This window comes from Agelaius phoeniceus, chromosome 11 (assembly GCF_051311805.1).
Source record: "Agelaius phoeniceus isolate bAgePho1 chromosome 11, bAgePho1.hap1, whole genome shotgun sequence".
NCBI lineage: Eukaryota > Metazoa > Chordata > Aves > Passeriformes > Icteridae > Agelaius > Agelaius phoeniceus.
In genome coordinates, this window is record NC_135275.1 from 15330167 (window position 1) to 15346123 (window position 15957).

The window sequence follows — 15957 nt, forward strand, 5'->3', positions numbered from 1 at the left end:
CTCTATGGAAGAGGAGATCAGTCTTAATTATTTCTGAAAAATTTCATTTCCAGCCACTAAAATCAGCACAAATTACAGAGCAGCAGAATTTTGACTGGAAAATAACACACTACACAACACATTAAATAGGTACATTGAACATCTTGTATAATCAAGTTACAATACAGTTTCAAACTCAAGATTTTTACTTATACCATGAGGCTTCATATTTTCATCATGAAATGTGTGCACTATACAGATGGCTTATTTAATCCATTCCCACCTAAATTAATCAAAGCAATCTGTATCCCCCAAAAAAGTCTTCAAAATCTTCATACAGGGTTCTACTGGCATTTAACAAATGCTATACATTTAGCCAGGAAAAGTTGAAAACCCTCCATAAAAGAGTTACCACATCAAAAAATAAGTGACATTATTAAAAGGGAAGTGGGATGTGTTATTTAGCATAATATGGAATATAAACAGTACCACCTCCAATAGACTTTAAAATGCTTTTAGTAGCACCTGGTTGTTTATATATCTTCTGTGGTGAAAAGGTCAATAGAATTTCACCTCGAAGGTCACAGTTGCTAAGCAACTGTTTTCAGCAGTTCTGCAACACTGATCAAGCATCTTCTGATCAAGCATCACTGCCTGGACTTGGAATAAACCCATGTTGCATCCTACCTGGCCTTCCAAGTGTCCCGAGCATGTCCTGCCTTTCCCAGAGAGCAGCAGCATGGGAAGGATACGTCCTGGCACCACCGGCCTGCGGTTCACCAGAGCAAAGCACAGCTCTGTCCTCAGGAACACCACCGAGGGCTTGATGAGGTGCTGCCCAAATCTCAGCATGGTCAGGCTTGATCTTCAGGGTCTGAAAGAGACAATGGTTAAGATAATTAAGGGATGGACTCTGCCTTTTCCAAGCAACAGGAATAAAACAATCAAACTGCCTGTACGGCTTCCAGCAGAAAGTGCCTCCTGGGCTCATCATTTGGGGGGTCACGGAATGGTTGTTACATCTTCCATAAAATGATCATGTCTTTGAAGAAGGGGTGGAAAAGGCTTCTTTCCAAAGCAAAAAATTTACATATAATTTCTTAAAGTTGTCTCTCATCATCTTGGCAGGGCTACAGAATTCTAGGGAATGCAATTTCTCCCTCCCATTTTCATTTGTCCTGCATTGTAAACATTTGGGTCATATGTTCTTTGAAAAGCGCAAATAGGATTTCACATTTTTTCTGCCACAATGCAAATCAGTGCACACAGGATGTATGAAATAAACCACATTTTCTTAATCTCTCCATTAAATACCTCAACTGTAGAAACACTGGCAAATTGAAGAAAGTTTATTTTGCCATTTTCCATCCACACTGTCTAGCTTAAGCAACTGGAATGTGAAGATGATCACTGCTACATTTTCTCTTATAGCAAGTCAAAGAATTCCACTTTCATTCACTAAAATATTCTCTCTTCGTGACAAGAATGAAAAACCCTCTTAAATAGCTACAGCACAGTCCCAACTGTCTCTATTTTAGGTCTTTAAGCCCTAGAGTATTTAAAGTATTTAATTCAATCAGAAATATCCAAGGTACTGCAGGGTGAAAAATGAAGAAATGACAAATTTCATGTGACAATACTTGAGACACATCAGAAGCATTACCCAGTTTGAACCAAGTGACTAATCAGGAAATTCAGTTTCATATGTTGCCTGAGACAGGGAAATCTACTGCTACAGCCATGGAGGGTCTTCTGTTGCAGTTCTTTACTTGCAAGATTACAAGTGTACAGTAAGACCTCAACTTGGTCCTTAATCTAAGAGATTTATTCTGATTTATCATCCCACTTGTGTCACAGCATGTATCAGTTGAGATAGCAACAATACACAGAGTATCACCACACAATTTCAGAAAGCTTTAAGCATTCCCCCATACAGAGTAACACCTTACCTCATCAGAAGGCTGCAAGCATGTGCCTTCCTTGTTCTTCAGCAGAACCTTTTACCCCTCCTGTTGATGCACTGCACCCGTGTGCCCTCTGTTCCCTTTGGTGGTTGGTCAGTGCCCCTGGGCACTCCCTGGTTGCTGTCAGTGCTGCTCACCTGCTTTTCCCAGCTGTAGCCCATTGGGGATGAGGCTCAGGCACAGCCCCACCCCAATTACCCCAAACTCTGTGCCTAACACCTGTACCTGCTCCCACATACAAATGTCCCCCTCTTTAGAAGGGGTTGTTATGTGTAGGTAACAACCCCCTCTAAAGAGGGGGACATTTGAAGATGTCTTTGAGAAATACTTGTTCTTCTAAAGGAACTTCTGGCTTTGTAGTGGTCTGATTCCACAGCAGAACTTTTAAATTAAGGGCAGCAGATGCATCTAATCAGGGTTTACACCAGAAAAACACATGTAAGTCTTAGTATAAGATACAGTAACAAATAAGATTACTATATTTCCATGTAATAAACATTTTCTAAGAAGCACCATGTCTTGTTTTATTTTTGAAAATCACAGATGAAAGGAAATGCTTCAACAGACCATGGAAGTCTGGAGATTTTAAGTATGCCTGTTTCAAAGATTTGAAAAGGTTCTACATTCTTTTCCACATAAAGACAACAGAAGATTAAGTGTCTGAGATGTGTCCCTTAGCATATATTAAACTTGAAAGTTGACAACATACAAAAATCAAGTCTCTTTAGCTACTAGAAGAATTGCTTAGCAGAGAAAACACCTGCTATCTTGTGCTGATGCTTGAAAAAATGACTATTAGGAACTTCAATCAATCTGCCTCATTTCTCTTAAGCAGTCCATCAGCAACCACCCATGGGGGTTTTTCATTCTGATTAAAACATGCAGAATGTTTTCACACAACTCAGTAAAGAGACATAGTTCTCTTTGCAATGAAGGAAATGCTTCTGACAAAGGATAGAGACATATTCCATACCAGGACTACCCTCCAGTGATGAAATGGTAAGCTGCTGTCTCCAGAAGCTGGAAAATCAAATGTACCACCTGCCCTTGCACTTGGCAATGCTATGGACAAAACTAAAAATACTACTGATGATTACTTGTTTTATCTTCCAGGACACTGATAGATAAAGGTACTGTCCAGAGGCATGGGACAGACTTAAACACAGAAACAAGGCTTCAAAATCACAAATGCTAAATGTAAAATATGATGATTTGAAATTTGACCTAAGGAGGGAGAGAACCTGAGATTTGGTAATCAACTGGAGAAGTCCTCTGGCTGATTGCTGCCATAAGCAAAAAACAGCAAAAAGTAGCAAAATAAGATTGGTGGCATTAGGTTGCCTGTACTGTGTTTTCATCATGCACCTACCACATGATATTTATTTACTTGACTACCTGTCTTGTTTTTAAAATACCTAGAACAATCAGTAAATTAAAAGCACTCATTTCATACTGCTCTTTGCAATAGTTTGAAGAATCACATTACAGCCCAAGTGGGTTGATCCAGAATTATTAGAACATTAAAAAATCTCATGCATAGAATTAAAGTATGTATTAAAACCCCTTCTGTTTGTTTATTATGCAAAAATGTATCTGAATAATGTATTTCTATCTTTTGATTCAGACTAGATAAATATGTTTCAAACTAATGTGTCAGTTGTACTGTTGTGCTGTGTAATATTGCAGACCTCCCTGTGCTACTCTCTCCAATTCTGCAAAGGGATTATGGGAGACTTCTTCTTAAACAATTATTCATAATCTATTATATATTACTTTAGCTGCCTTCTGCCCTAGTGATCCTCTGTGTTTTTCTGCACAGTACAATCATCTGTGCTCAGAACCAACACAAATGCTAAAAAATGCACTAGGGAAATAAGTAATGGGTACAAGTGAAATATCCATGACTGTGCAGCTACACACTACAGCAAGGCTGGAATATTCCAGAGTGCTGCCAGGCAGGAAACTGCTACTGGCAGAGCAAGATTTTAGTCACCTGAACTCTACCACTTATTGCTTGCATGGTCTGTAAAGCAGCAGGAATCAATGAGCACAGGTGTGTGCACACACACAGGGCTTCCCAATTCCCAGATTGAAATGACCACTCTAAGTCTGCTCCTCCAGGGATTTCCATTTTTCACATAAAGAGGAGGTCAGTGCCAGACAAACTAGAAACAACACATAATTGGTTAAATATGTTTCCTCTTTAATGATGGTAGCCTTTCTAATCCCCAGTAATAAGGAGGACAATTACACAGTAATGTTAGAAAATGAAAGAAATCCATTTCTGATTAAATTTCAGCCCAGTTTAACACAGTTTCTATTCTGACTATTCAGATGAAAAGTGTATCTACTCTTCTTCATATTGCTGATATACATTACATTGCCTATTTCATCTGCCTCATTTTCCTAATTAAATTCCCTTCAAGCTGTGCTACTGCAGTTGTAGGTTGGAATACAGTATTAAAGGCTAACACAGCAAGTAGATTAATTTTACAGCCACAACAGACCTCAAATCTGTATAACCCATACTAGGGAAAAAAAGAAAAAAAAAAAAGAAGACACTGGAAATCTACATTTCACCCTGAAAAAAGTGTTTGTAATTCCTTAAGTCTGATAACTTAGCCTAGTCCTGGTATTCTGTTAGGCCAGGAAACCAAACATCCTAAAGGCCTCACAATTAGGGGCCAGAAAGCCCTACAATAGCTAGAGAAACCAAGGCCCCCTCTAGAATACATCCTGTAAACTAAAATTAAGCCCATCTAGAAGGGAATACTTTGAGATAGGAAGATATCACACTGTTCATTCAAGCCTCTCATTGGGCATCTTTGTTGAATATACTAATTTGCAAGGTCTATAAAAGTGTATGCAGGATCTACCCTGAATGTGCATTTCAGTGCATTCCACCTTGGCCAAATGTTGCACCACAAGGATCCTTATTAAATACCAAAATCAAAACCCTTTATCCCTCTACCATGCCTGGCTCTTAATTTTAGATCCAAGAAAAAGGCATCATAGGCACATGGCATTTCCCCAGTCTGTATAAGTACTAGTCATATATTAAATGTATTTTTGAGAGGAAATTTATACACATCTCACTTTTTAGATTTATTCAGTTTTGGGGTTAGGGGCTTTGGTCTGCGCTTCAGTTTTTAAACAGCATAAGCTGTAGAATCATTTGTGTCAAATACACAGTGAGAACTCCAAACAGAAAATAAGTTCTCTTGTGGGCAGGAGGTAAGTTCACCTAGAAGCAGGTCCATAGCACATGAAGATGGGTGTCTGCTTGTTACAGGTCATCACTAAAATCAGAGACCTGGAGAAGTGCTGGAAGTTTGCTGACTACAAGGACTGATGGCATCAGTTCTTTAATGTTCTCTCCCTGCCACCACAGACCTCCCCATTGGATGCTTAATTGAGATGGTGTTGGTACTCCAAAATGCCTCTTTTTTTTTAATACAATTACTCCTCCTTAGAACAAGGTGTTGAGATCAGCACCTGCTGGGAACCAAGCTCAAGGCTTTTGCTGAGAGTCCCCTGAGCACTGTTTTAGGAAAGCTGCACATCTGGTTGTAAAGGGAGAAGATGAGAATGCAAAATGGGCTGCTAATTTCAAATGTGTGTATTAAAGGAAACCAATTACAATACCATTATCTGTCTGTGCTAATAGAAAGGACTGTTTTAGAAACACTCCCAGGAGTATTCTTAAATTTTAAAGTTTATTTTACCATATTAACATCACCTCTTCATGAATGTTGACAGTCCTGATTCCAATACTCAATTTCATGTAAAAACACTGCAAATTTATGTGGCAAAACAAAGCTCCCTCCTTTCTAATTTTCTTTAAGGTCTTACAAAAATACTAATTTTTTTTTAATTCATCAAGATATGAAAATGTGTGTTACACACTGTAGTTAAGGGAACAAAGTACCTACATCCTTAAATTCCTATTTGGCATTGCTCCCTTTCAAAGGTTTGATTATGGGGAAAGTGATAGTTCTATTTAGACATTGAATTCTGCACCACATTCAAGAAGTAATGTGCAATGAAGACCTGCACTGCAGGCTACCTTCCCTCTTTTCATGTTTTGGAATTTTTTACTTATTCTCTGCTCTCACTGCCACTTTGTAAGGATGAAATCCACACAAGTCAGAATATTACTTATTTAACTCAAGCACCTAGCAATAAATGTGCTTGTTGCTAGCAGCCAGGATTTGACATTTTCATCAAGAAATACCTAAAAACACTAATAGAAAGAAATTGTTTTATTCTCAAATCACTTGGTTTTTCTACTGGCTCTATGTCCCTAGAACAGCTTTATCTCTCAGCACCCTTCACTCCCACTCTTGCACAAAATTTAACTACATATTTTGTGTTCTTCCAGTTCCAGAAAATGGCCTCTAATTAAAAACTGTTCTCCCTCTCAGTGAGCCAAAACATCACATACTATGCCATTTCTGTTCTGAAAAAGCCAAGAAGAATTACAAAACTAGAAAAGGTGCTCCTGTATCTTTGACAGCCATAGCCTAGATTCTCTCCATGGGGATGGTATTTAATGCTCTACACGATGTTGAAGGCAAAAGCTTGTGTGGATTATTTTTCATTTTCACCACCCACAGAAGCTACTGAACAGCAAGCCCATTAAATGTGATGCATGTAACCAATCCTGTGGCATTGACAAGGACCAATTCCTCCCATCACAGACAGATTATGATGGAATCAAATCCACTACACGTGGCTTCCCCTGCTTAATCTAGCAGGGAAGAAAACATCAAAATTATTACTGTTTAAATAGATAGCCCATTTTCTTAGCATGGTCAATCAAGCTAAATTATCTACACTTACAATGAAAATAGACTGTGGCCTGTTGCATAGCTCCTCAGCACCTTCCCATGTGTGATGCCACACATCCATCTGCAATCCCACAGCCTTTGCCTTGCAGCTCTGTTCCCTTTCCCCTGAGCTGCAGCAGCATTTCCCAGCCCCCCTGGGACAGGATTTTCCATTCTGCTCTCACAGTCTCAGCCCTGAAAGTCCCAGTGTTGCAGTTATAGTGGGTTTTCCTAGGTCATGACTGTGACCATCATGAGAACTGTCCCTTCCCCTGTCTGGCTGTGGCTTTTGGGTGGCAGCAGTGGGCCAAGGAGGAGACTACACAAAGCTCCCTGGGCAAGCAGCACAGGACTCCCTGAGCTCAGCACAGGACATGGATGAGCAGTGACCTGAGCTCCTGAGAAAAACCAGATAGTTCCCAGTTGTACTGGGTCTGACTGGGATGGGCTTTTGTTCTCAGGAGCCAGTATGGTCCTGCAGTTTGGTTTTGAAACCAAACCAGTGCTGATAAGACACAAATATTTTGGCTATTGCTTACAAGGCTTTCTCTTTTTCTCCATTCTGCCCATCACCAGTGAGCTGATGTACATCTTCACCATTGGCTCCTGACAGGAAAGCTGCATTGCCCCCAAACCTGCATTGCCCCAAAATACTTTCTGCAATCAGTCCAGCTGTCCCATCAACTTATCTAAAGCAGAAAACACACAAAATTCAAACAAAGACTATAGCCTATTTAAAAGCTACAGGTCAAACAAAATACCAGCATTATCATTTTTTGTGTACTAGCATACACAGTTATTTCTCAAAATTATTCCTTCTTCTGGCATTACACATCCTGTCTGCTGTGCCTGGTCAGGCAATGTGTGGGTACACACGGGCAATATGTACACAAGTCTGTCCTTTCCAATTTTTTTCTGGTCCATCATCAAAACAAATTTTTTTAAGACTTTTCCCCACTCCCAAAATCCTCACAACCACCCCAAAAAACAACTAAACAACTCAAACTTCAGATACCCAGAACCCAGTTGACCAAGAATAATGCAGACACCTAAAAGCAAGTGAGCAACCCTGTAGTAACACTGTAAAGCAATTGCAACTTTGACAGGTTAATCAGCAAATGCAGAATCAAGTTAGACATCAAAGGCGATATAACATCCATAATACATGGAGAGGGCATAAATATTTTTAAATGATGTAGATGTAGTTGTCAAATTCATTTCTGCAGCAAGTATTTTGGAATACAAATTAGGCCAACTTGGTTTTTTCTTATAATTCAGGTAAAGAGTGCAAAGCTATAAACAATAAATGAAAAGGTTTGTAGAGGCAAAAGAGTTATATAATACATTAAACTTGTAGAAAAATGAGGGTTTAGAAGAGTCCTGAAAGCACTAAACAGGCTCGACATTCTTCAAGTGTCCATGTGTACACTGTGTGCCTCAGAAGATGACTCACACACCATTTAACCATGCTGAGAAAATCACTCTGGCAGTGGAAGCCCTTGTTTGCCTCTGTGCTGAGGTAACAGCCAACTTCAAGTATGAGGATTTGTTTCCAAACATCCCTTTTTTGTTGTTGTTGTTGTTTTGACATCCTATCTAGACCTGCAACTTTACTTTTTTTAAAAAACCTTTTACAACTATGAGCATGAAATGAGATTGCTGTCTTGCATTATCCTGCAGTAGGTTTGTGTCCATTTTATGCCAGAATGCACAAACTCAATGCACCACAATATTACAGAAGTTATCTTTCAAAGACTTGATCTAAGACTTCTCACAATCTTCTCTGCTCAAAAACTGTGCCCATTTTTCCTCAAATTAGCAGAGGTTATCTAAGATTATACCTCCTTCTATCATTATTATCCAACAAAAATTCAGCAGAAATCCAAAGACAAGTCTGATAATTAATGAAACTCAAAATCCATGGACTATATCAGTGATTTTAAGGAGGATGTTCTGTGAAACAGGATAAAATCAATCAAAATCAACAATCAATCAATTCATTCTCAACAACTTTTACCAAAAGAACAAAATACATGCAAAACCACAAGTATCCCATAAAATAAATTATGTTCACAGGTCCTTCTTTAGTGTTAATCTTCTGGAGGGGGGTGGGGGGGGGAAGGCAAAACAAAACAGAGAAACAGACATTGAATTTCATTTTTTTAACAACTTGCATGCACCACAGCTATTATCCTGATGCATGGAGAACTCAGGGGTTTGATTTTGCCTCTGCAAGTCATTCTGATGAACGAGACCTTTAGTGTTGTAATAGCTGCTGTGAGTAATGGAACAACCAATGGCTTTTATTAAGAAGGAACACTGAATAATGTATTAGCAACACTAAGATCAAGGGAAAATACATTTTTATTAGGGAAAAATATTCATATCAATCATGCTATTTTTTTAAGCAGAAAGGTGAAAGGCAGAAAAGGAAAAAATTAAGAAAATGCTTTACAGTATGCATTAAATGGCAGAAATTATACCATGAAAATCCTTTTTCCTAGTGTGGCTACCTAGGGCTACATTACATGGTAGAGGAGCAATAAAAAATGGTGACATCTCTTGAGATATATAAATGTAAGGGAAACTCTACCCCAGCAAAAGGAGTGATGGGGAGGAAGCTCATTCCTTTTGAAGCTACAGACTAAGAGAGCTGACATGATGGAACAACTAAGAATGTTCTTTTGCTGAACTCTTCGATGGAAAAAAAAAAGGTGGCTTTAAAAATGGGGAGTGAAGAAAAAGCAGTTCTATCTTTTATTATTATTATTATTACTTATATTGCAAAACATAAAGTCACTTTACAGGCTTTAGAAATACACACCAAGGCTAAGCCTTCCCCTGAAGTGGCTTCCTATTTCCTCTGAGTGAATGCAATTTGGACATCTACAGTGTTGGACAGCAGAGAGGGGGCAAAGAGAGCTGCAGAAGACAACCTGCAGGGAGTTAAGTGAAAAGATTCAAGGAGTAAAGTCCATTGGGAGAAGAGAGTAATGGCTCTTCCCAAACCTTTACGGTGGTGTAAACCAAAGCACAATCAGAGAGAGAGAGAGAGAGCACAGGGTGTGCTATGGCAAAAGGCTGCTCCACACAACTCAGAGCCAAGCACAAGCCCAGGCAAAAAGAAATGTGGTATGAGCCAGAAATGTTGGATGATGAGTTTCCAGATACAGTCCAGAATTTTATAATTTCTTCACTAAGAAATCAGCTACATCACTTCCAAAAGCTCTCCTGAATCAGTAAACACCTTTAAAGATTTATTTCTTGTATTTTATTCTTTTGTCCTTTTGCCCAAAATTTCATTCTGAATGCAAACTTATTATTATTAGGCCATGGCTATTTGGCAATACTATGAATTTGAATTTATTATATTTAGAGCAATTCCTGTGAGACTTGAGTATCTCTGCAAGCATTTCAGCTTGCTGAATTAATAAATGTAACACAAACATTCAGAGGAAAATGCAGACACCATACTTAGTCTAAAAATTCCTCGGGCATATAAATGAAAATAGACATTTAATGAAAATTTATTTTCATATTTACATTTATATCTAGCTAATAAGACAAGATAGTGGGTCCTTCACATTTATGTACAGCACATTTATGTTTATTTCTAGATACTGGAATCCTTAAGATAAATCCCATTGGTTCTCATTTCATCACTTTATATATGTGCTTGCTCTCCAACATAAAACCACTTAAACCAGATAGTTCCATGAATGCTGGAATTAATGAAGCATCATTTCAAAGGATTTATGTCCCCATCTGTCCCCCACCTCCTTTTGTCCCCCCCAGAATGAGAGCCCCCTGCCACAGCCCTGAGTGCATCCCAGGCAGGTGATTCCAGCAGGGCTCCCAGGGTTATCCTTGTGGAGAGCTGGCAGCCCAGGGCTGCACCCTGGGGAGCAGCAGGAAGAAAAAGAGGCTCCCACAATGCAAAGCAGGTCAGGGCCAAATAGTGAACTGTTAGGACAGTACAGGCCAAGTACAGAGTGACCATGGTACACATACATATCCAATGTATTAAAAAAAAAAAAAAGTACTGCTCTAATGCTGAAATTTGACAGATTTTTTTTTTTAAGTTCTTATTACACTCACTGGAAAAATGCAATCTAATGTGACATGTTCTTACTATTTCTGGTTCATTCACATGAGTCAAATTATGGACTGCACACAAAGAGCACTTTTCTAGGTTTTACTTTCCCCCTCTGCACAGGTTTTCCCCCTGATTTTCCTCAAATGCTTTCCCTTTACTTGACCATATATTTGGAAAATGGCGAACACCATTCCTGCTTTCTGGTCACTTCCTTATCTTTCTCAAAGAAACCTGTGGCAGAAATCAGAGTTTTCTGGATTTTTGTACAGAGGACTATGAGGGTCCTTCCTGAACAAGGTAATGTTGAATGATAGCTGGCTTGCAAATCAATTGGAAGAATAAGCAAATTTTGAAAAAGGAACACTCACTGTCAAACCAGCATTAAAGCATGACAGGAACCTACGTACAGATTTTTGGTTAGATTAATCCTGAACACTATGACTCAAAAAAATGTAGGCAAATACAGGCAATCTTACATGATGTTTTTGTGAGAAGTTTCATATCTGGTTGCAGAAAACACAGTGATATTAAAATACAGCTACTTACTGAATATTACATTATGACTTCTTTTCGTAAGATATTTTCTGCTGAGAGAAAGTGGCTTGCAGTTCCTGTTATATAATACATGCAGACATTAGATTTATTCCAGTAGGACACAAAGCCTGAGAAGTTTGGGGTTACATTTTCACCTCAAGTTGCTCTTCAGGAATATTTTCCCACTAGACAGGTGCTCTTAGAAACTTAATCACTGAAATCTAATAAACAGTTTTTTTGGTTGCACTAGGTTACTTTCAGAATCAGGCCTTAAGACAAGTCAGCAACTCCTTAGATTGATTTACAGAAGTAAGAGAAGTCAAAGATGATCTTGTCAATATTCTTCAAGTCAAATTTCAAAATCATTGATGCAATAAAGCATCTTCTCCACTTTAATACTAGAAGCAGAAATACAGAGAAACCAAAACCAAATCTGATAAAGAGCCTAAACCTGTTTTTCAATATGCTAGCCTGCATTGTCCTTGGTAAAAGATGAAGAAATGCTTAAAAAATTGAATAAACATAGAAGATTTAAGTGCTCATTATTTTCACAAATGTATTATTTTAATTTTCTTATTCATCTGATAATTACACATTTTGCTGTATCTGCACATCATTCTCCTGGTTGCTTTTTACTTCATGATTGCCAAATGTCCCGAAAAATATGCATTTTCATCTATCTGTAACTACCATAAGATTCTTCATGTTTTCTCCTTTTAGAAAACAATCTATATGATTATTTTTTAACCTAGACTCACCATGGAGAACTGCACGAGTCACATAATCAAGCCATAAACCAAGCAAATAGTTTTGTATGTTTCTGCTGTATTTCTGGCTCGCTTTCCTACGCTGTATCACTTCAGGCATCAACAAAAAATGTTTTAGTGTTCCTGCTTTTAACTTTTCAAGATTAAAAAACATTTATGGTCACATGGTGGATTGAAGTAGCTGAGAGTATTATGTTCTCATTTTTCTGTAAACTTGCTAACATTTTTAACAAGAATTGGGTGCCAGATGACTGTTCTGCAGCTAATTGGGGAACAAATTTTTTGTACGATTTACTGAAAGGTCTTTGGGGCTCCTTGCCAGCCAGGGTTTCTAATAAGATACTCATGAGTAATTAGAAATCTATAGACATGATTAAATCTTAATCTGCAATCTGCAGGATAAATGTTTAGGCTGAAGTATGGCAAACTGGCAGAGACCTCAACCAGGGAGCCCTCTGTAGCTCCAAGAATTTGTCAAAGCTGAAACTCTGATTTATTTCCAAATTCCTCTGACTCCCCTGGACAGGGAACTCATAAATTGGGCTGCCAGCTCAGTGCCACAGCCCTGCACCCACAGCCCTGACTCTCCCAGTACTAGCATATTATATAGAAGGTAGGCATAAATGGTTTATTTCCAATGAAAACTTTGGACTACCATTGCACTTCTTGAATAATGGATGCAATTTATTATTTAAAAGGTGATTTGCACAATACACATGTACTACCCAAGCTGCCCAGTAGGAAATCACACTTTAGTCAAGCAAAGTTCTCACTAACTTTCATTTTTTCCTCAATAGCAAGCAGTTGTTCTGTAAGTAATGCCACAGCAATACCATAAAGCTCTGGGAATAGCTGGCTCTCAGCAGTCTGGAAATGAATACAACTGTAAACAAAAGAGACTTTGAAACTACTGAAAAATTAATTTTCTTGTGTTGTTATAAGAGATGTTTTGGCTTCCCTGAGTGCACTTCATAGCTAGGAGAAACTCTCCAACTCCATTCACACAGGGTAGTGTCTCCCAGGTCCACAAGAGGTAGGAACTTGGCATGAGGAATGTAGTCTAATGAAAAGCTTTGTAGGTTAACATTAAAAAGGTGTTTAAAGAAAGGGGTTCTCTAACTCTCTACATAATTCTATCATAGCAGCCACTATCCTGGTAACTTTCTTGATGAATGTAAGAAACTTTTCACTTCTCTAATCATTGCCAGCTAAAGATTTCAAAGAGCTTTGGGAAAATTTAAATAAATATGAATCTAACAGATAGGAAAACAAAGCAGAGATAGACTTTAAGGAGTACAAAATGATACAGTGAAATCTTTTTTCCCTGGTCAAAATAATGCCACCAAAATTCTCAAAAATGAACAGAAAGACTCACAAATCAGTATGTTCAGCCATGGTGCAAATTTATGCTGCTGCTTTTAAAGAAGAACATTTGGAAAGATTCTCTTCATGTTTATCACAGAGAAGACAGTACCATCTTTGAGGCAATATGGTTTCTCAATTAATATTCATACTCCAAATTAACTGGATCACAAATTCCAATATTCCAAATTAATCTTTCTCCATTGCAAAAATCAAATGACCAAATTGACAAGGATGAGAATTCAGATGGCTTGTGTAAAGCCAATTTACGTGCAAGCATTAAGGAACAGTCTTTAATAATAAAGTCATATTAGAGTTTTCAGCAAGGCCCAGTGCCTCATTTCTGCAGGTGATTCACTGAAGTTCTGCTTATTTCAGAGAAAGCTCTGAGTGCCTGTGTGATACTGCCCAAGATATCAAATACAGAGTTTTCTTTAGTGATAAGTAGTGCCATGTAAATGTTCAGTTTGCAGCCTTGAGCTGCTGGGGAAGTTATCCAGCAACAAGAAGAACACACCTGATGCTGAAGAAGCAAGTGGTGTTTTCTGAACACAGAACGTCCTGTATGATCTGAAGGGCACTAAATTCCAATCTTATGTTCTAAAATGTACATCCAAATTTGGTGAATTTTTCTGACCTTAATCTCTGTCAGCTCCCCATCTGTAAAACAGAGATAATACCACATCCCTCACTGGGGCTTTGTGCAGATAAATTTAATTTAAAACCTGAGTAGCACTTGGATACAGTAGTGATGAGGAGCACAGAAAAGCCTATGAGGAAATTAATAATTCCGACGTCTGAGCAGGGTCTGAACAATGTGCTGGAAATAAAGCTTAGGGACACATATCAAACACTCAGGATAAAACAACATCTCTAATAGCTGCTCATCAATTGAGCACTGTCCATCTTGTGCACTGAGTAAAGAAGATGTTTTCTGGAAAATATGTGTTTGAGATAATTCTGATTACTTTATCAGGAAGTATATGTGTAAGAGAAGTTGAATTTCTGTTGCAATTCCAATCTTAACACTCTCTTCTTGTGCCCACTTGCTTTTGCATTCTTAATAATGTTCTCTTCATTAAGTTTATACATGTAACATTTATATTAAAAAGTATGAAATATAATCTCATTGTGAGATTTCTATGCACAAGTGGTAATGAAAGAAATCTTCCCTTGAAAAAAATTCATTAGAAAAATAAAATACCACTCTTGCCTAGGCTTGGTAAATTCAGCAGGACTTCCACTGAATTTCCTCTTCAGTTGCTTGGAATGTTCCAAGTGTTATTTCTGTTCACACTTACTGTGCACTGCCATAAGACACTTGGGAAGGGAAAACACATCAGGGCACTGTCCTTTTAATTTTAACCCAAGGCATTAAATTTTAATTCTCAACAACAACAGCAGCTGATGTGTTCCCCTTGCTAGCTCCTGTTGAAGTAAATCAGGCAGAAATTAAGCCAGAACTGCACTTGGGAATGACAGAATAATAGAATCTCCCCAACATGCTCTCCAGTGCCTTCTTCCTTGTCCAAAAGAATCCCCTCTGCACTTGCAGAAGTAGGTGATGGTGCTTTTCTGGTGACCATCTCCTGCTCCAGCGTGCACAGACACACTGAAGGTGATGGACACCACTGTGAGTGCCCTGGGAGAGCAGAGCCCTCCCAGAGGGAGCCCTACACAAACAGCTCTGCCAAGGCTGCAGACTCCAGGCACATGGGCAGCTCCCAGGCCTGACTTCATTCTGCTGACATCTAAATTGCTCCTTATAATCCAGAAGAGTTACACCCAGAAATAGATCAGACCCAGACCCTGCAGCTCAAAAAGTTTTCTAGAACTCAAGTACTAAAATAGCATAATGTAGTCAAACTCAAACTAATTTTGTTAATACAAAATAATATGAAAAAATAGATTTCCCAGAGATCACTTGCACAAATCCTTAAGAAAATAATCCTCCCATTTCATTAATATAATTTATGTATGATCAGTGCTCTTAAACATCCCCAAGAGAAGCAAAACCTGTTATATTCCAGCTAAAATATCTGTCTTCAGAGAGTAATTAGCAGACATTTTTTTTCAAATCAACACCAAATTCATTTTACTTTGTGAACAAATCTTTCATAATATAAGAAATATATAGGAATAAGAAGCCAGAAGGTTTTCTATCTAGAATATGCCATCTTCTCAAAAAGGCAACAGAAAGCCAACATCTTTTAAATATTTAATTAGGACTCAAATCAAATTTACATAGTGATGTGCCACATTCTCAGCTAGTGATGAAGACAAACAGCTCTGTGTGTTATCAGTACTTGCAAGGGTAGTGATTTCTGTTTCACTTTGCTTACAGAAGGTCTCCAGAGATTTTCACACTGTTGAGCATCATTTCAGAAATTTTTTTAGCTTTTTATTTAACTAGCTCAATGTTGATA

At 38.2% G+C, this 15957-nt stretch overlaps 1 protein-coding gene across 6 annotated transcripts in view; it reads right to left on the bottom strand.

Annotated features, from left to right (window-relative positions):
• The window catches only part of FHIT (fragile histidine triad diadenosine triphosphatase), a 521930-nt gene that overhangs the window by 391062 nt on the left and 114911 nt on the right, over window positions 1-15957 (bottom strand). For all 6 annotated transcript variants that reach the window (XM_054640235.2, XM_077184623.1, XM_077184622.1 and 3 more), the window contains one exon: window positions 732-853. In XM_054640235.2, the coding sequence (XP_054496210.2) occupies window positions 732-831 (100 nt within the window). In that variant the 5' untranslated portion in view covers window positions 832-853. The remainder of the gene's footprint in view (window positions 1-731; window positions 854-15957) is intronic.